This window comes from Castanea sativa, chromosome 12, assembly GCF_040712315.1.
Source record: "Castanea sativa cultivar Marrone di Chiusa Pesio chromosome 12, ASM4071231v1".
NCBI lineage: Eukaryota > Viridiplantae > Streptophyta > Magnoliopsida > Fagales > Fagaceae > Castanea > Castanea sativa.
The window spans coordinates 16,630,827-16,652,472 of NC_134024.1; the positions used below are offsets into that span (position 1 = coordinate 16,630,827).

Here is a 21,646-nt window from a genome sequence, read left to right on the forward strand (position 1 = left end):
ATTGCCCCTTTCTGAACCCAATAATCTCACCAACTTCCCTTCAAATCATCCACCCATTCCTTCTCTTTCAAACCTAAACCCCCCCCCCCCCAAAAAGCACATCTATTTACACTACTTTTGTCACAGTATGCTTTATAAATAAGTTATGCGTTACATAAAGTGACACAACTTGTACCACAACTTATCCACGTGGCAAATTGTGAATGGTAAAATGGTAACATTAAGTCCATGTGAGGACACTCTTCTACCATTCACCACTCGCCACATGTTGGACACAAATTGTGCCATGACACTACCATAGCTCAATAAATTATAAAAGAAAAACTGTCGTGTAGAGTGTGGACTACGCAGCAGAAAGCTGCAGATCTTAACAATCTTGACTCACTACGTAAATGCAGGACACCGATGAAAGGACTCATATCAGACATAGACCCCGCGTCGTACACAATTCCCACACGAAAAAAAGGTTTGTCTCACTCTCTGTCTCTCTCACGCCTTTCACCGCGCAGCAGCAAATAATGAAAGAGTCATAACCGAAATATCATCGACCACATCAGAGGAACTATATGTGCGCGTGGGCTTTTACTATCCTAGTAGCTAGTACACTAGTACATGATAATAAATCAATATAATATGGGGCTTTTTTTAAGTTTTATTTTTGGGTCAAATAAAATCTTATATTTTTATCTAATATCAATTTAAATTTCACACTTTTATTATTGTAAAGATCAAAAGCTTGTGAGAAATCTAATACCAATACACATGAAAATTACATTACTTATATTTAACACGTAAAACTCATTGTCTTATTCCCTCACGTTAAAGAGAAAAAACTTTTATCAATACATAGGGGTGTTCGCAGTGTGATTTTGGATAATTTTTAGCATTGCGTTTTGCGGTGCGATTTAGCCAAAATTATAACCGCACCGCACTTCATTTTTACGGTCACATATGCGGTACAATGCAATGTAGAGTTTAGCTAAAACCATAACCGTATCACATCTCATTTTTGCTATCTCATATGCAGTGCGATATATAAGATACGGTTTAAAGCCGATATATTTTTCAAATTTTGGATTTTTCCTGCCCAACACAAAACTAATTTTTTCCTTTGTTTTAGGCCAAGTTTTAAACTATTGAGATCATTTTTCTTTATTTTAGGTTGGCTTTCCTAATTAACATTTGCTAAGGTTATTACACTTTTTTTTTTAAAAAAACTAGGGTTATTAATCTATTAATAATATATGTAATATTAAAAAATATATATTAATATATTGTGAGGGTGCGGTGCGGTGTAATTTGTACATTTTTCTTATTATAAACCGCAAACTGCGCTATAACATGCGGCACGGTGCGGTTATGCCATTTTACGGGTGGTTTTGGTGCAATTTTTATGGTTTTTGCAGTTTGATGAACACCCCAATAACCATTTTATGAATTCAATATAAAATCCCAAGATTATTCTAAAAGGTCAAGGAAGTTGGTAGCCTGATGATAGGAGAGTGAGCGACTAAAGCCTCCTTAACAACAACTATAACTTTGACGGTCATAATATAGTGAAATTATTTGTTGGGTAAGTTTCAACCACACAAAAAGTATAATGATCTTGGCACTGTTTTAAAGATAAAATTAATGAAATAAATTTATTCGTGAAAATGTAGACTATTTGCACTTGGACAAAAAGACCCTTGAAACTTCACTACTCCTTAAGATTGGCTTTGGGCCTATCACGTGTAGCTTACGTGGAGCACAAAGGCCTCCTTCTGGAGGGACCTATGCTGTACCTTGAGACACCACTTTAGAAGAGCTAGAATTCTAACATTATGTGTGGACCTATGAGCCAAAGGATAGCCTTTTCATAAATGTGGTCTTTTTTTTTTTCCTTTTTTTGTATTGGTGCCAAATTTCTCATTTGTTATCGAAGAGTTTAACATAGTAAGATTGATGGTTCTTTAGGGAAGGGTTATTAATGTGTAGAAATCTGGATCCTGTGGCTGTGGAAATTGAACTAGATGCCAAAGTAGTGATTGGTTGGATATCTGAGGAGTATAATAGCAATTTACAACATGCTACTCTTATTTTGGATTGCAGGACCTTAATCAGCCAGATTCTCCAAGTAAGGATGAGTCACTGTTTCTGTGAAACAAATAAATGTACCGACGCTTTAGCAAGGAAAGGTTCAAAACTAGACCAAGACATTGTGTATTTTGATAGTCCACCTGTGGACTTAAATATGTTGTTGTTTTATGACTATTTGGGTTTGTATTATGAGAGGCTATGCCCTCTAAACTCTGTTGCTTTTGATTCTGTTCTTTAATGAAATTTGGTTTACCAAAAAAAAAAAAAAAGATTGATGGTTCTTATTATTATTATTACTTTTTTTTCTTTTTGAAAAAAAAAACATATATAAGAGAGAAGGAAAGGGGATTGACAGTACTTATTGACACACTAAAAAAAGTGTGATGTTTAAATTAACACAATATTATAAGGTATAATTTATCAAAAGTATAAACAGTTGGTTTGGATTTTTCCTAATAATAATAATAATATTAACTAACCTCATCACACGCGCTTCGGGCGTGAGATGAGGCTCCTTTTTTTTTTTTAAGTGGTAGTAGCAAAAAAAAAATTATGTTTTTATTATATATATAATTTTTATTTTGAGAATATAATTTATAAGTGGATAAATAAATTTGAAAATCAATAGGAATGTGACCCTATTTTTAGGCAATGTTTTAGTGGAAGTTAGGGTTGTATTTTTACCAGATTGTCCTTTAGTTTTGTCTCTACTTAAACATAGGAATGTAAGGGTATTTTAGAATATAAAAAAAATCTGGATTGTCCTTTAGTTTTTTATTTTTTAGATTTGTTTTTGGATAAACGTTAGGTGTTTAACTTATTTTTCTATTTAAAAAAAAAAAAAAAATAAACGTATAGTTGTTTTGAAAAAGTAGGTTAGTGGAAGAGTGTTCCTATTTTGTAGGCAATATTTTAGTGCAAGTTAGACATGTATTTTTACCAAACTATCATTTAGTTTTGTCTCTACTTAAACTTAGGGGTGTAGGGGTATTTTGGAACAAAAAAAAAATCGGGTCCAAACTAGGAAGCTCCTTAAATAATAACTAGTCTCATCACACGCGCTTCGCGCGTGCAATGAGACTTTTCTTTTTTAGTGGTCCTATTTTATAGAAAAAAACTGTATTTAATTATTTTATATATATATGATTTTTATTTTAAAAATCTAATTTATAAGTGAATAAATCAATTTAAAAATTAATAAGAGAGTGGTCCTATTTTTTAAGCAATATTTTAGTAGGAGTTGGAGTTGCATTTTTCCCGGATTGTCCTTTAGTTTTGTCTCTACTTAAACATAAGACTGTAGGGGCATCTTTGAACTAAAAAAAATGAGTTTTTACCGGATTGTCCTTTAGTTTTGTCTCTATTTAAATATAAAACTGTAGAGGCATTTTTGAACTAAAAAAATAGGAATTCAAACAGGAAAAGCCCCTTAAATAGTAGTATAGATAATAATAATAATAATAAGTATATCAAATTGCATGTGCTCTATAAAGTTTGAACTTTCAATTTGTTTCAAAACCGTGCTCATACTTTAGAATGTCACAAAAGAATTCTTATTGACAAATATAAAACTTTGATGTAAAAATGAAATTCATCACCCATGTCAATTTGACAGTGTTTATAGTATGACATGGTATTAATTATATCAGGTCCAGTTTTCCTCAAATTAAAGTGATAAGAACATATTTAGAATAAGTAAGTTAAAAGTGTAAGAACCAATGAACTACATCGAAATATGTCAAGTGGATTTCAATTAATTCAATTAGTAAAATCTTTGATGGTTAAATAAGATATTTGGGCTATCCTCGTTCACACCAAAAACTGATTGGTGTTTTAGTTTGATAATAAAAATTTATGTTCAAAAGCGGATGTTATAAATAAAAAATCCCAAAAAAGAAAGAGTAAATGACAAAAAATTTTGGCTTCTCACCAAAAAAAAAACAAAAAACAAAAAAAAAATTGAAATATGTCAAGAACCTTGTATCTGAATTGACACATTTTCATGCATAAAGTGCTTAAAATTGTGTAATTATCTTTAAAAAAAATTACATTGAAATAAACTAGAAATACATTTTTAAATAAAAAATTAAGGTTGATAACCAAATATAGATAAAGTATGAGGTCACAACTTTTATGATTTAACTCTTAAAAGTGAAAAATATCTTTCAATAATTAACCTCATCATAACCATGGTAGCACTAAAATAGTAGTTGAGAATTTGAGATAAGTATTCTATGAGTAATGTTAGGAACGCGTAATGAATTTGGGTGTGGATTAGGGTGCGTCCTAGTGTTTGCTCGTATAAGAGTCATATTATATCACGCACGAACGGTAGCCAAAAAAGTTACAAAATAAAAATAAAAATAAAAATAAAAATAGTCTCAAGCAAACTGAAAGCAAAGGCCGAAGAAAGAATGGTTTTTATGATTCTTGGTTTCTCTCTCACACACTCACATTATTGATGAGTCTTGTTTTTTCTCCACACACTCTCTCCCCACAGCTTTGAGTTTGAGTCCTCTGTTTCATGTTTTTAAAACTCTAAACCCGAAGAAAGGTTTTCAGGCATGGAGTCGGTTTTCTCAGGTCAGTGTTTGAAATCTTTTCTGGGTTTTTGCTCTTTCACAGCCATTATTATTTTGGAGTCTTTTCCATAATGTATGTCTTTGGTGGTGGTTACGTGGTTAGAGTTATTTTGTCTCTGGCTTTCAGCTTTGATTTTTTTTTTTTTTTTTTTTTTCAGTCGTATAATTATTTGTTCTTGCAAAATGTATGTCAAAAATTAGTACTTCAATTAATGAATGAGCTCTAGCTCAAATGAGACTTCATCATCCTTCAGTATTAATGGCATGGAAGATAATGTCATGGGTTGGAGCATAATTTTCTAGTTTAATAAAAAAAAAATTACTTAAAATTTTGAGTTGTGAATTTTAAGTTGCATACCAAATGAGAGTTTTGGGGCATGTATTTGAGAGAAAATCTGAGAGTCTCTTGAACAATTGATAATTTTCTGTCCTTTAGATAGATATTAAACAATAAAAATCAGGACTTGAATGAATGAACATCTCCATGTACACTATTTGTATTTTCATGTTAAGGGAGCAAATAAAGCAATGCAATAATAGGAAGAAATTTATGAAAATAAGTGGATACATTGGTAAAGATCATGTCCAAGCATTTGGTGATGGGTCTTTGGAGTTGTGGGTGTTGTGCATTTTCATTTTCAATTTTACCACTGCTATATGAACGATTGAGTAGAGAATGTGAACAACAACTTTTTCCTTCCTAGGTTCATTGAAAGTTATATTCAGAGTCATGTTAAAACTTCATCTACAAATGACATTTGCGATATGAAGTTCAACTTAGATTTTTTTTTTTTTTGAAGGTTGTATACTTGATCCTGAAAAATGTAGCCGGCTAAGCTTGGGAGAGAAAAGAGAGCTAGTCCATGAGATTGCCCAATGGCCAAAAGATGCCCCGGAGATGCTTCAATCCTTTACCCGCCCGGAGCTTCTTGAAATCATCTGTGCTGAAATGGGAAAAGAGAGGAAGTACACAGGATACACAAAATCTCAAATGATAGGACACCTTCTAAAGTTAGTTTCCCAGAATTCGAAGAGCAGCGATACTGATAATTCTCTTGCCTTTTCTCCAGCTCATATTGGACATAAAAGGCAAAGGAACATAGGGCCCCCGTCTCAACAATTGACTGACCTGAATCATGTTCCTCTGGAGAACAATGAAGAAGAACATGCTAAAATCCTGCTCTGTCAGAATGTTGCATGTAAAGCTACCTTGAGTCCAGAGGATGCTTTTTGCAAGAGATGTTCTTGCTGTATCTGTCATCGTTATGATGATAACAAGGATCCTAGTCTGTGGTTGACCTGTGGCGCTGATACTCCTTATGACCTGTGTGGATTGTCATGCCATTTGGAATGTGCTTTGAAGCATGAAAGAGCTGGTATTATGAAGAATGGATGTCATACAAAGTTGGATGGAAGTTTCTATTGCGTTTCTTGCAAAAAAATCAATGGGCTAATGAGGTAAGTAGTTTTTCAGCAGCACTTATGAACAATAAACATCTTGATAAAAATTTTGTGAGCTTCTAACTCGGTGAATAATTTGTAGTACCAGATGCACAGAAGCAACCAAAGACCAGAAACCCAATTACTTGTTGATTTTTTTTTTACCGTATAGTACTTTAGAACATAAACATTTGCTCACATATAGTGAATGTTACTACCAGCTCTATTTTTTACTTCCTCAGAAAGTTGAAGCACATCAGTGGGCACTTACAAAACTTTTTTGGCAAATAATATTTACCTTTGATCCATGCATATTTGTGCAGGTACTCACATGGTTATGGAACTCTTTATACGGTGATCAGGCCAGTTCATATTGGTGTGAAATGATACAATGTCCAATTCAACTGCCTTAACATATATAAATATGATGTCCAGCAAGCATACTCATTAGGGTGTCTGAAATTGAGTGTTAATGTAGGTTCAGCTGCCAAGTGCACTGGATGAGAAATTGAGTGAACCAACCTAATCCAAAAGCAAACTTTATGTAGACACTTTTTATGTGTTACAATTTGTATGTTTTATGATATCTGATACTTTAGAATGCATTGCATGATCATGGAACTCTTTATACAGTTTACATGCTGATTTACATTGATCTAACCTAACATGAATTGAGTGAAACAACCTAATCCAATAGCAGAGGACGCTGTCAGTACTTCACATTGCTACTCACTTATCTGGTTAATTGATCCAAACCATCTGCTTTTAGTACCAAGAGAACAGGGTAATGGATTGGTAATTGCTAATTGGTTTTGTAGAACTTGGAGAAAACAAATGCTAATTGCCAAGGAAGCCAGAAGAGTGGATGTACTGTGCCTACGATTATCTTTGGCTTACAAGATCCTCATGGGAACAACACTATACAAAGAAGTTCAGAAGACAGTGGAAAATGCAGTGAATATACTGAACAATGAAGTGGGGCCTCTGGATCAGGTATGCACAAGTATGGCACGAAGCATTGTCAACAGACTCTCCTGTGGTTCTGAGGTTCAGAAGTTGTGTGCTTCTGCGCTAGAATCTTTTGATTCAATATTTTACCCTGATTATAAGGAAAAAAAACATCCAACTGGTAAGCTCCTTATTTTTTAGAATTTGAGGTCTCAATTTTCTTATAAAATGCCTTCAGGCAGCTCTAGAATGAGATCATATATATATATATATATATATTAAGATTGGTAAGTCATGCTGGCATCATAAAGTCATAAACATAGTCACTGGAATCATAAATGTAGACATGGGATCAATTTTTGAGTTATTGAATCTGATATAATAGCGTCTCTATATTAATGTGAAGAATAAAATCACATTTTTCTTGAATCATTTATAATGTGCATTAATTTTTCACTTATGATGTTTGGTTGCAATGTTTTTTAGCAGCTTGTCAAATCCAATTTGAAAAGTCCACCTCTACCTCAGTGACCATTGTGCTAGAATATGAAGATCATCTGTTGAAAAACTTCCTAGGCTGCAGGCTGTGGCATCGCGAGTCTGTCATGACGGATTATCCAGACCAACCCACTTTCGTTGTATTTAGGCCACAGAAGATTTTCCATATACTCTATCTTCAACCTTCAACTGAATATTTCTGCAAGGTTTCTTTGTTTAGCAGCACTGAGATATTGAGTATCTCAGAAGCTAAATGGGTGACATCTCCATCAGGTGGAACCTTTTTCAGAGCTTTAGATCATGGAAAGGCAGAACATGCAATAATAGCTCAAAATCATCCTCAGGTGGAGTCCACAAAGTCTAGTAACAAGTTACCAAACCAAGCAAACCACACTGCAAAGCTTCAGCCATTGTATGACTTCAACAAGAGCCAGCGTGATGGGTATCATTTGCTGCCTCCTTACATTGAAGCCGCATCTTCAATAAGCCCCAAAGCGGTTTCTCCTTCCACACCTTGTAAACCTAGTGGAATGGGGGCAGTTCCGGTTATGGATTGTAAAAGACGTGAGGAGAGTGATTATGAACACTCTGTGCGAGTGGTCAAATGGTTAGAGCATGAAGGGCTCATGGATGAAGATTTTAGAGTAAAATTTCTGTCTTGGTTCAGCCTCAAGGCTACAGAGCAAGAGAGAAACGTTGTTAATGTCTTTGTGCATGTTTTGCTTGATGACCCTCCAAGTTTAGCTGGACAGCTTATACATACCTTCATGGACAAGATATCAAGCGAACAAAAGCCAGTTTCTAGGCATGGGCTTTGCTTCAGGTTGTGGCACTAAATGTTGAATAGGGGATTATTATTAGTTACACTAGTTGCATACCCACGCATTGCGCGTGATAACTTTTTTAGGATGATCTCATTAAATATTTTAATACTATAATTTTAGTTATTAACCATCGGTTTTCATTTGTTTTTAAGTTAATAAAAACCTTAAATATACCTTCTTCTTTTTTTAACCTTTACATATTTATATATAGGATTTTGCTAATGTGTGCTCTAAAGACACACAATAATTAATTATTTTTGAAAATATTTTCTCAAAAATTGAAAAAGTATTGACAGTTTTTTTAATTTCTGAGAAAATATTTTTAAAAATGAATGGCTTAAATGAAATAAGGTTAAATGAAATGTCAAAAAAGGGATTTAAAAATTTTCCAACTTTATTTCTCATGTAATTTTACTATTACCAGAGAACATCTCTTTTTTTGTTATGATTAGAAATATGGTTTCCATAGTTAGAGTTTAATTAGTTTTAAGTTTTAATTTAGTACTATGATTGTATTTAATTGTTGATTATTGATTTAATTTTTTAAGTGGACTTAACTATTTATTTGACTACACTATAAAGTTTTTAATGTTCTCCATATGGTCATTTCTATTTTTATTTTATTTTTCCTTACAACCTCTTTGTTTTCCAATTAGTGGTTACTAATTGACGTTTGATTTTTTTTTTATCTACTCTTTATTACTTTGTATTGTTTTTTTTTTTCTTTTCCATCTCTCTCTCTCTCTCTCTCTCTCTCCATTGGCAACCTATCGTTTTCCAAAATTTGATGATGATGATTCTATGACATTAAATTTGCATTATTAGTTTTTTTTTTTTTTAATTCAGTGTTTCTAAAATTGATATTCCATTTTTCCTTTGATGTTTTGAGTGCGAGAATGAGTGTTTCCTTAGCATTACTCCACTTTATGAGGACAATTTTATTTATTGAAAATATTATATGTTTATTATAAAAAAAAAAGTAGAGGAAATGTAAATAATTTAATGATATATATGGGGGATATGACTGAATTCAAATGTTGAATAAAATAATATGAGATAAATATATATATATATATATATATATATATATATATATATGAGAATAAATACTAACTTATCCAAATCATTCTATGTAATATAATAATATTATATTCTTATATAATATCTTTAATTCTTTATAATGCAATAGGATAAGATTTAACAATCAAAGTGAATAAAAAAAAAACTTAAAACACAAAACTAAATCACATCAATCTAAAATAGGGTTTTAAAGAACACAAAATTTGATCAAGCTAAAGTAGAGATGCAAGAAAAATAAAAAAGATCCACCAAAAAACTGAGGGAGAAAGAGAGGGAAATAACCTTTTTTTGTGAGGGTAAATTATGCAAAGAATGGAAGAGTGAATAACAAATTTATACTAAGAGGAAGATAATAAAAAGAAAGAAAATAAAGGAAGATAAAAGGAAAGAGAAAGAGTGATATTAAGGTAGAAGGTTTGGGGAGAAGAAGAGGTAAAGGGAAGGAGAAAGTGTAAATGTTAAAAAAAATTAATACAATTTGATGAGGACAATTTTTTTTTTTTTTTGAATTTAAGTAAAATATTACTTTTTATTTTTTAAAACAAAAAGAGAGAGAATATAAATAATTTAATGATAAGGAGGATATGGTTGAATTTCAATATTGAATAAAATAAGATGAGAATAAAAAATAAGTAAAATTAAAAGATATAACAATAAACACTAAATTATCCAAATCATGCTATATAATAGTATAATATTATATTCTTATCTACTATCTTTAATTGTTTACAATGTAATCGGATAATATTTAACAATCAAAGAGAACAAAAAATAATAATAACAACTTAAAACATAAAACTAAATCGTATCAACCTAAATTAGAGTTTCAAAAAATATAAACTTAAAGCAAAGATGCATGAAAAATAAAAATCCACCAAAAAATTGAGAGAGAGAGAGAGAGAGAGAGAGAGAGAGAGAGAGAGAGAGAGAGAGAACTAACATTTTTGTGAGGAAAAACTATTCAAAGAATAAAAAAAAGAATGACAAATTTATAGTAAGAAATAGTGAATAAGAAGAGACAAATAAAAGAAGACGAAAGGAAAGATGAATAATGATATTAAAGTAGAGGGTAGTGAGGAAATGAAAAGGTAAGGGAAGAAGAAATGTTGAAGAAATTGTAAATATTTAAAAACTAAGTGAATGTTAAAAAAAAAATTATAGTAAAATTGGAAAGAAAAAAGATAATGACATGGATGCTGATATGACTTAACTAGAGCGTAGTAACAATAAATGTTACGCTTCAGCTTTTAGATATGTATAGATAAGATTTAGGAGTAACCAAGATATGTAGGTTTTTATTTGCAAAACATGATATAGATTTGGCTTTGATTTATATTTCTCATTATCAGTTAATTTTTAGAATGACAGCTTAAAAATGTACATATAGAATGGCAGAAATACATTGTTTGGTATAACATCTAACCCTAGTTAGGGATACTCCAACATTAGAGCTGGAGAACAGGGATTTACAAATAGTGACTGGGTTCTGATTGGTGGAGGTTTGTGATTTGTGTGGTTTTGACTGTTTGTGTGTACGGGCACGGTTGCATGTGGAGGAGCCTGTGTATGGTAGAACTTGGATGTTTAGTGTAGCAGAGGTGTAGCATGGTGGATCTTGGCTTTGATGAGTTGTGATTTGTGACTGTTGGTGTTGGATGAAAATTACTATAAAATATTGGATTGGAGAGCTATAATGCGGCTCACTAGGTTTGGACAGTTCTGTTAGCATGTCGTTTGCCTATGCATATTTTTTGAATTTAGCTTTGCCCAATTTGGAGAGAAATAGATGTTGGCTCATCTATTGGAGGGCGTCCTTAAGGGACAGTCTCACTCGCAATGAAAATGAGGATGATAAACAACGCGGGGGTGGGGGCTTTTTACGCTGTGAGAGTATGTATATATCTAATGTATGAGATACCTTTCATTCTTTAGACCCTTCCAAATGTATTTTGAGCCAGCTTAAGAAATGCTTAAGTTACACATTTTATTGTAGCAGCTTCCTGAAGGTTCCAAGCACTTAAAAAGTATTTTTTTTGTTCTCTTTGTCATACTTGATTAACTTACGACTAGTTGGGTAATACCAAAAACAAATCTAGGATTCGTCTGTACCCAAAAGAGAGGCATGTAGGAGTTTTTTTTTTTTTTTTTAAAAGGAATGTAGGAGTTGGGTTTATGAAAATTTACCTGCAAGAGAAAATTCCTAAATAAATAGCCAAAACCTTGGGTCCAAAGTGGAGGCTCGGGTCTTTTTTGGGGTAACATAAGTAGGCAAACCTTCTTGCATTGACAATTTTAAAAAGACACATAAAAAAATTTCACAACTTTTATAACAATTTGCTACGCGTTGTGAGTGATAAAGATAAGACGGTAGATTTACACCTTCGTTACTTACAACTCCAAAATGTGGCAACTTTTGGCAAAAATTGTTAAATGCTTCGTGTCCTTAATATTTTCCCAGCTTTAACAGGTCTCCTTTCTCACAACAACCACAAAAAAGTTTAACAGGTCTCATTTTACTACGACAAGATCTGGCGAGCACAGCTGTTATGTTGAAAAAGCATTAAAAGCCACAAGTACCTCAACATCTTTTTTTCTGTACTCTTTGCTTTTACGATTTTTTTTTTTTTTTTTTTTGAGTAGAACTCTTTGCTTTTTACCTGGTACGTGCCTTTTAAATAGGGAACAGTTGAGTATACCAAAAAAAAAGTCTAGACTTCGGAGTATTGAATCATTAACCTGAGAGAGAGAGAGAGAGAGAGTCTAATACAAGAGTAGTTGCCTCATGAAAATTGCCTGCAGTAGAAAAATCGTATACATGAATACACTGTCAGTAGAGCCAAAATTGCCCTATAGCACCATTTTTCAAACATATTTGTTAGTTAGTATCATTTTTAAACTATTTAAAAAACTAACATCTCAACTATGTGAGACTCAATTTCACTGTAGCATCTCAAGTATAAGAGGCTCGTTTTGTGTGTTTTGCAAAGCCTGGAACTCGAGCTTATAAAGCTCGAGTTCTTCAACCCACCCAAACCCACACTACGAGCTGGCGAAGAGGACAAGGAAACACCATGTTGGCGTAGATGAACCACCACGCCGTTTCGAACACAATTCCACTACTAGGTCCGATCTTCTTCTTCATCACTAAAACCTCAATCCACCCAAACCCACACTACGAGCTCTAGAGAAGAGGACAAGGAAGCACCACACTGGCGTAGATGAACCACCATGCCGTTCGACATTGATCAGGTGCTTGGGTTTGTTGATTTCGTTGTAGGTCTCTAGGTTTGCTTTGGTTTTGTTGATTGTGTTGTTTCTCTTTGGTTGTTGTGTTTGATTGTTGGAGAAGAAGAAGTTATTTGATTGTTGGAAAAGAAGTTGTTTTTTGCTGAGTATTGAAATCGAGTCTGTAAGGCTCGATTTCAATTTAAAAGAAATCGATTTCTACGGACTCGATCTAGCGTTCCAAAATCAAGTTTATTACACTCGATATGTTAGTTTCTTAAATAGTTTTGAAAATGTGCTAACTAATAAAATTGTTTGTAAATCAGTGTTATTTTGAAGAAAAAAAAACCCTTGTTAGTAGTTACCATGATGAGAACTGGCAAGTAGATACAACTGTTACTACTTGTGACAAAAACTGGCAATTAGACTCAATTGTTGCTACAAAGTACCATGCAAATTGTGTATGTTTAAAAATAACTTAACTTTTTGTTGAAATATTTTTTACTAAAATATACTTATTTTTTAAAGAGTTATACATAAAAATTTAAAAAAAAAAAAAAAAAAAACTAACTTATAAGGTAGTCCTAACTTTGTTCAAAAAGTAATTGATCCACAATCCCTTCAAACAAACTTAGAAAACTGCGTCATTTTAGTTGAAGGACAATATAGATATAAGAAGACAAAATATTGGCACACGTGACCCATCACACCAGTGATTTTGAAAATTATGAATTCGAGTAATGACAAGTCACACTATTGCTCGAATGCTGCACGAGTCAGGTTCAAGTGAGCTAGGTCTATGAACACACATGTGAGCTCCATTTTTTTTTCTTCTTTTTCTCTCTCCTCTAAAAAGAGAGACAGAAATATTGAATGACACTTTCATAATATTTGCCACCAGCTCCATGTATCCAATACTTGGTCACTTTTACCTCCCTCCCATCACCATTGATCATAAACATGAGAATGGTGAAAATGTAATTTTATGGTACGTGCCCATAACAGTGACTATGACGATTAATCACCTTTCCTGAAAGTTCCATCCACCTCTTCCGCGTAGTTGTGTTGTTGCTTTATGCGTATTTGCTTATTTGGGGCAAAATTACAGATATATATATATATATATATATAAAGAGCAGGGTTTTAAAAAACTATACATTAATACACTGCAGTAAGCAGTGAATCGAAAGATTCCAAATGCACACTGAAGCGATAAATATGTAACAAAATTGTAGAAATATTCAACTGCAAAGGAAACCTAGCCACAAGAACTTGAAAACATAACCAAAATCAATTGGCTATGTTAGTACAGTATCAGATGCTTGAAGCCATCTGATAGTTTACTCTGAATTTCACCAGCGATCATTACATGCAATTGCAAATATGAAAGAGTTTCTTCGAATGGAATTTTTTGTAATTAGGTGTTTAAGAGAAGGTATATCATACATCCGATATATATATACCCCCTCTTACAGTGTGTGAGTCCGCCAAACACCTTTTTGCCTCCCTTCTTCGCTTTCTGGATAGAAACCTTACTGAGTAGGGAAGTAAGTGTAGCAAAAGACTCTATGGAACTCCCAGCAACCGTCATGTACTTGATGCATCATTTACAGATTCATTAAAAGAGGCAGCCAAGATCTCTGCTAAGCTTGGTTGAGAACTTGACTTGTTTGAAAATTCTGAAACTTTCGGTCTTTTTGTTATAGGAGATTTTGTAATCCAGGATTTTGGTGAGGTAGGGGTGTTCAAACTATTCACTAAAGCACTCACACTCCTCCATACAACTGGTTCCAAAAGTTTCCATGGGTCTTCTAACATGGACTCATTATAAAACCGCTCTAGTGTCAATAGATGAGCATGAGAACCCCGCCCCCGTCCACTACTCTGTCCCAAACCAGGGCTCATGCTACTTCCATACCAGCGGCCCCCTCCTCTTCCTGAACCAGGGCTAGGACTGCCTCCATGTCTTGAACCAGGGCTTGGACTGTGGCTGACCCAGTGACCCCTGCCTTGCCCAGTATTGAAATGCGGGCTACCTCTTGGTCCAAAGCCAGGGCTTGGAAGATGACCCCCTCTAGATGGATTAGATGGAAACCTATAGTTAGATGGGTTCATTGGTCCATTCCAGACTTCAGGAGTTCGCAGATGCATGGAAAAAGGACTGGCTGTTCCTATTGGGCTTCTATGGGGACCAGAGTTGTAATAAGAACCTTGTGCTTGGTACATCATCTGATTGGGAGAACTGCTTGTCTGGATTTGATGAGCAGGAGGCAGAGTCATTCCAGGGTTCCTTGGTCCTGCTAAATCATAGTAAATGAATATGTTAAGGGATAATGGGACAAGGCATCTCATTGACTATGAACTAAAGCAAAAGAGAAACTTTAGGCGACCAATAATAATCATAAAACATTCTGGGCATTATTGCAATGATAAAACAAATTATAATGCAAGAATCCCATTTTTCACTGACATTAAAAGGATAAGCCTTAAAATAGGATTTAAAAGTTTACTGCATGCATTTTCACAAGGACATACCTATGATAGACAGAGGGAATAAGTTGCCCAAGGTTAACAACTGAAACCTGAGCATGGACCTCCAAATATTTTCTAGTCAATATGTCCCACTAGGTGGTAAGTACTTGGCTAGGATTCATTCAAGCTCCTTTGAGTAACTACTAATGGCATGTTCTCTAACAACCATGTTTCATCTCAATAAGTGGCTCCTAAATACTCAAAGCACCAGAATAAATCATATATAGATAAAAAAGAATAGCATTTTTAGAATGAAAATGGTTTCATTTTCCATTAATTTATTAATAACAGTAAAGTATCACATCATGTTGTCACCCAAGAACCAAAGCTTCATTAAAAAAAAAAATTGCATGCTTGGTTATACAAATATGCATCTATTTGTTTGAGGTAATCCAATGTGACCATTTTACCAAAAGATGTAAATATTACAAACCTGGAAGAGATGGTGAAAACTGTGCCATTGGAGAACCATGATTACTTGGAGATGTGAAATAATCTTGTCTAATCTGATTACTAGCCTCGCTCCTCTTCCTGCTATCAGAGAACGCTGCCATTGGGTCTGTATAAAAATCAAACCTTGGAGCACGTGACTCCTCCTGCACTGCCATAGTTGCAGAGGTTTCAAGCAATGGATTGGAAAGGGAAACAGGCACAGTGAGACTTGCAACATTACTAGAAGCTTCAGTCTGATCAGCTTGCATGCGCATTGCTTTCAGTCTTTCTCTTCTCTTCTCTGAATCCTCCATTTAACCTCACTGATCAAAACAGTAGCCACAGCTCATTCCCTGGTAGACATGAACTAATATTAACAAAGAGCCACCCAGCTTGATGCAAAAATTCATGCTTCTACTTTTATCACAAAACTGGATAACAAAATGAGTAAACTGATATTGAAGTTCAAAAAATAGCAAGCAGGGTTTAACACTTTCATCACTGCTTTCCCCTCCGCGTCTCTCTCTATCTGCATTTATTTAGATGCATAAGAAAGACAAAGAAAAGATGTACACTCAATGACTCAATCAACAACTACTCTCACTTATGCTGTTGTATCCCTATAAGAAAAGAATGATCCATATAGAAAAACTGGTGACATGAGTTTTGGCATGCAAAATTATGAAAGAAGACTGAGCTTCTTGTATTTTATTTATATAATTAAGCATGTCGGTTTTTATTGCTAAATTTAACAAAAAGCGCTGGCATATTATCAAAAACTTTGCATTTTACACAGGTTTTAAAGTGCTTGCAATGTTCAAAAGCTTTTAAAAAGGGAAAGAAACATCAACAATAATCATATTAAAAATTCACTTTCAGACTGTCTCATGTCCCCATAATTTCAATGACTTAAAAGGGAAAGGTAACACAATAACATTAAAGAAAATCTCCCAGGTATATCTGTCATGAAGCAAACCACAACAAATGCTTATTTTTAGCCCCTGGGCCCAGTGTATATAGGTGGTAAAGAGATAGGACTGGGATAAATCTTTGGTTTGAAACTGGCACAGTAAAACAATAAAAAAGGCACTACGGGAGGAAGGGGGTGTGGGCTATGGGTGGCATGTGGCAGAACTACAAGACAGGAAGCGAACCATTGGACTGAATCAAAGCACCTAACTACCTTATCTATCAAACATGGTAAAGACAACCCATCCAAAAAATTTCAAGGAGAAGAAAAATCCACCATGTTTAATCACTAATGCTGAAGGTTCTGCTTCACCACAGATATGGCCTTATTGTTTCCAACATAATCAATGAAACACTAAATTGTAACACCAAAATAATTCAATTCTATCATAAATTAGGCAGTGAAAAGGGTTGTAGTGATATATACACTACATTATGTATTGAGAATCAAAAGGTAACCTCCCAGCAAAAGCATGTTTTGCTACAAGCCTACAACCCCTCAAAATTTCTAATACAAAGGTGTCATAGACGACAATAAAATGGATGAACTCATAAAAGATCTTCTATTAGTATTTAAAAATCAAATGAGAGAGAATTAACTTTATTTCAGTATCAATAATAGTGTACATAATATTTGCTACATCACAGTCCACAAGTGTCGTGGCCACGAATTTTTTTTCCAATCCCATATATTGTTTAATAACGGCCAATATTAGCTGGTAATGGTTGTCAGCCTGTTATTGATTGTTACTTTGTGGACATATGCCAATACCAGAGTTCTACTGGTATTGCATCAAAATCAGCCAATATCGATACCAGCCACCCAAAAATCCAATATAAATAAGCCATTGCAATACGTAAGGAGCTAATATCAAATTCTGTCTTAGATGCACTCACATAAAACTAGGCCATTAGAAATATGCAATAGGGCAAAACTTAGGTACAGTTACTTAGGTATTGTACCTTAGGTCCCGCCAATTTTGCATTGGCCAATAAACCACGTGGTTAAAATTCAATTGTCTTTACAGAAAATATATTCTGCATTAATACAGCAAAATGGTTGATTTTGATTGGAAATTCTAAGGCACAGCATCTAAGAAATACACCAAAAAACAGTCTTTTGGACTTGCCTCTAGCCAATAAAACCTACGGAAAACTGTCCCCTACAGCGAATACCAGTTGCCGGGTAATCCTGACGGGCTAAGTAGCTTATGCTAATATACTTATCAAAAAAAAAAAAAGTAGTTTATGCTAATACCCGGAGTTGTACCTAAGTTTTACCCTGTGCAATAAATCTATGCTAGCATGACATAAACAACCTTAAACAGAAACATAAAACTTAGCTACCTATATGAGCCCTAGAATTCAACCATTAGAACATCAACAACAACAACAAAAGTTACTCTAACACCAATACCAATTGTTTATTTGCTTGCCACGAAATTCATCAAATTGCTATGATAAACAGTTACAGCAGGTGAAACTGTAAAAATTTCAAGAGAGTTGGATGAAATAAAGCATAACCAAATAGCAAATAGGAAAATCAAGCAATGAAAAGCCACGGATGAAGAGGGGTTTTTTTTTTGGGGGGGGGGGGGGTATACCTTAAAAAGCTCGAAGGCAGTGAGAAACTTGAGTAAATTGGATCGGGCCGTACTGGATTTCTCGGTGTAATTCAAGCTCGTACAGGGTGCACATTCATGGAACCGAAACAATATTTTTGAAAGTGCTTTCGAAAGGTTGCTGAAGAAAGCAGAAAAAAATAATAATAAAAACAAAACAGGTTTGAGGAACTGTAGGTGATGTTGCAGAAAAAAGAGGAGGATATATTAGATTGGAGACAAAGAAGATGAGATTGAGTTCCTTTTATTTTTAACCGTTGGATCATTTTCTTGCCAAGTGTCATTCATCGAAATAAAAACTGGAGAAAAATGGAGGGATTTAAACGGGAGGGGAGCCGGACCCTGAGGAATATGATACAATCGTGGGCATTGGCCGGGCATTGGTGATTAAAACGCACAGTTTTACTCTCTGTTTGTTTGTTCTTTTTTTTTTGGGAAATTACTTAAAAGAAAAAGTTAAACTTTCAAACCTGTTTTGAATTATCTTCTTGGAATTTATTATATGGGGGTATTGATTGAAGAGACTATTTATGCGTAATTTGTCACTAGACTTACTAGAGATAGGGACAAATTTTCGTTATAAAGTTAATTACAGTCTAAGGTTACAACTTTATACTATTTTTTTATTGAATGTGAATTTTGACAAATACATCTTTTTCATATATTTTTTATTCTTGCAAAATATTTAGAACATTAAAGATCAATAACTTTGTCATTAATAAATTGTTTCACTTATAAGTTCTTATAGTTTATAATTATGCATAAAATATAAGTTTATAAATCATATAATAAATAAGATCCGATTGATATAAAAATTGACATGTGTATTAAGAGTGTCAAGAATATGCAATTCAATAGTAAGATTTTCTAAATATGTATAATTATTTATTTTATTGAATAATGTTGTAACATTAGGCTATAACCAACTTTGTAACTAAATTTTGTCTTATAGATAGTAACATAGTGAGGTTTTTTTTTTATTATAGAATATTATGTATTTTAACACATACATATAGGAAGAGTGGAGAAAGTCTTAAAGAACTGACAGTGATGTATATCCAAAACGGCATAATTCTTTAATACACAGAAACATAGTGAGTTTAAAAAGATGATTCCAAACCAGTTTGAAACTAAACTTTGTTTTACATAAAAATACCCTTGATTTATGATTTAATATGATTTATAACATATTAAAATGTATGATGTGTCATATTGGTGGTTTAGCCTACTCAAAAAAAAAAAAAAAAATTAGTGTCTTACACTATTATTATTTATTATTATTGTCAATTAAGGTCTCAAACTTAATGAAGGTTGAAGCCCTTGTGTTAATAACACAATGATATTATAAAAATAGGCCGACTAAATACTGTATTTTATTTCTAGGCCTATAACTTAAGCACGTAACCCAAATGTTTCTAACTTAACTAATCTAATTTGATACCATATTAAGCCTTTATCTCAATTAGCCCTTGTGAGTTGTGACATTGTCAATTAAATGCTGTTTTTTTAATATAAATCAAATACTCTATTTTAAAAAAGAAATATTATGTACACAATATTTTCACAATAAATCTTAAGTGACAGGTTAGTATTGGTTGTTATTATTGGGACAAAAAAGTAATTTCAGTGATAGGTTCAAATTTGAACCAATAATAACTAACCACCTATGATTTGTTATGAAAATATTATTGACATAGCACTTCTCATTTTAAAATGATATTGTTATAATTTATTAAAATTTATTTTTTTAATGATAAAGTGGTTTCTGCAAGTGACAATTGATGGAAACGAGGCAAAGGGATTAATTTTTTCTCATTTATGATAGTTTATATTATAAGTCAACTAGCTTGAAACCTCATGTATATGTATGAATACACTTAAAGATGTACAATAAGATGCATAATATAAATTATATATATATAATTTAAATACTATTGATAGTCATTTTTATATTTTTTTAACTCTTTAAAAAAAATTGTAAATATATTATTATGTATAAATTGTAAATTGTCCTTTTAAAAAAAATTATTGTGAAGCACATTTTTTTTCAATTCATTTATTCTAAACTCTTTGGTTATTGTACTTAATAACTCACTTTGATGAATATTTAAGACGTAATCCCACATTTGATTCTAAAATTAAGAAATAAAACTTTTAAGAATAAATAATTTAGGACACATGGCGCAAAATTGGAATTCTAATTTAAGTTTCTCTCAACTTCACCTATTATTAAATAATAACTAGCTTGTAACCTCATGCATATGCATAGACCCACTTAAAGATATACAATAAGATGCATAATATAATTCTTATATATATAATTTAAATACTATTGATAATCATTTTTATATTTTTTTTAACTCTTTAAAAATTTTGTTAGAATATTGTGTGGGGCAAAAAGATCCTGATGGGAACGTGGGCCTTTTGGGCCGTGTTAAAGAAGGCCGACCTGATCCTGGGTTTAGAATTTGTTAGTACTATGGGTCGGCCCATACGCCGAGGATCCGAGGATCCAGCCGAGGGTGACCTTACCCTCGGATGAACACCGAAGAACTCGGGATTTCATAGTAAAGATTAGGGGATGACACGGTTAAAGCCAATAGTTAAGAGGGGTGAGCCCTAGAACGCCCCAGAAGCACCGGTGTTGAAGAAATGTCAAAGATAAAGGCTGCTGCCTCCACATTAAAGACCCTGCACCTACCACCCTGGCCGCATTTATGGGGAAGTGACACCTGAACAGTGGAAGAGAAACTTCTGGTTACTATTCAAAGGCACTGAGAAAAGAAATATCTAGGCTAAGGGGGAGGTGAGGCAACACGTGTACAAAGCATTCAAAAGAGTAGTATTTAAAGAGCAATCTAAGACAGGAAAAGGGGACGGACTTTTTGTAACCTAAAAAGAAAAAAGGCTAAGAGAAAGATATAATATAAGACACAATTTCTCGCTTACATCCAGAGAGGCCTATCTACAATATACCTTGTTGTTTCCAAATATTTGCAATCTTTAGTTTGTCATTTAATCCCCACACATACTTCTAACTCGGGTTTCAAGCCCACACTCTACAAATTCATATTGTTTAAGGCTCATTGGGCTGAGCCCATAACTTGTTCTTGGGACCAGTAATTGTGCACTTACAATTGGCGCCGTCTGTGGGAAATCTAGTCTAGAAGAGGTAGGGATATTATGGCAAGCTTAGGCTCTCACCATGCGAGTCACAAGGATCACAACCGGAAGATCATTTCCAACGTCTTGAACATCGTAGGGATCGTGAGGGAAGCGTCCATACGGGAATACCCGGGGCTAGCCATACTCGTGGAGGGGGTAGCCGCTACCCATGATGAGGGTTCTAAATCCATGGAGAGGGAAATCAATCGTTTGAAGAGGAAGTTACGCCTCGCTAAACGTAAGGTTTCCC

At 33.6% G+C, this 21,646-nt stretch overlaps 2 protein-coding genes across 4 annotated transcripts; one reads left to right on the forward strand and one right to left on the reverse strand.

Moving 5' to 3' along the window:
- The first annotated feature begins 4,333 nt into the window (after positions 1 to 4,333).
- LOC142619034 (VIN3-like protein 2) lies at positions 4,334 to 8,533 on the forward strand. 2 transcript variants are annotated; one of them, XM_075792107.1, is made up of 4 exons: positions 4,334 to 4,662; positions 5,462 to 6,119; positions 6,920 to 7,230; positions 7,536 to 8,533. In XM_075792107.1, exons 1-4 carry the CDS (start codon positions 4,644 to 4,646, stop codon positions 8,381 to 8,383), a joined length of 1,836 nt encoding a protein of 611 aa, XP_075648222.1. In that variant the 5' UTR covers positions 4,334 to 4,643; the 3' UTR covers positions 8,384 to 8,533. The 2 variants fall into 2 exon arrangements, with proteins under 2 accessions (XP_075648222.1, XP_075648223.1); XM_075792108.1 differs by having other exon boundaries at positions 4,413 to 4,662; positions 7,539 to 8,533.
- A 5,284-nt stretch (positions 8,534 to 13,817) lies between these two features.
- On the reverse strand, positions 13,818 to 18,418 carry LOC142618384 (protein SICKLE). Of its 2 annotated transcripts, none has more exons than XM_075791302.1 (3): positions 18,214 to 18,418; positions 15,642 to 15,993; positions 13,818 to 14,973 (listed from the first exon to the last, which is right to left on the reverse strand). In XM_075791302.1, exons 2-3 carry the CDS (start codon positions 15,952 to 15,954, stop codon positions 14,264 to 14,266), a joined length of 1,023 nt encoding a protein of 340 aa, XP_075647417.1. In that variant the 5' UTR covers positions 15,955 to 15,993; positions 18,214 to 18,418; the 3' UTR covers positions 13,818 to 14,263. The 2 variants fall into 2 exon arrangements, with proteins under 2 accessions (XP_075647417.1, XP_075647416.1); XM_075791301.1 differs by having other exon boundaries at positions 13,818 to 14,976; positions 18,214 to 18,413.
- Between the last annotated feature and the right edge of the window lie 3,228 nt (positions 18,419 to 21,646).

What these genes read in the sequence shown, in the direction of transcription:
- LOC142618384 (XM_075791301.1), bottom strand. Translation starts at nt 15,954, where the DNA reads ATGGAGGATTCAGAGAAGAGAAGAGAAAGACTGAAAGCAATGCGCATG. An exon ending in GTTTTCACCATCTCTTCCAG is followed by an intron (nt 14,977 to 15,641) that starts GTTTGTAATATT and finishes ACTATGATTTAG; the next exon opens with CAGGACCAAGGAACCCTGGA.
- LOC142619034 (XM_075792107.1), top strand. An exon ending in AAAATCAATGGGCTAATGAG is followed by an intron (nt 6,120 to 6,919) that starts GTAAGTAGTTTT and finishes TTGGTTTTGTAG; the next exon opens with AACTTGGAGAAAACAAATGC. An exon ending in GGAAAAAAAACATCCAACTG is followed by an intron (nt 7,231 to 7,535) that starts GTAAGCTCCTTA and finishes AATGTTTTTTAG; the next exon opens with CAGCTTGTCAAATCCAATTT.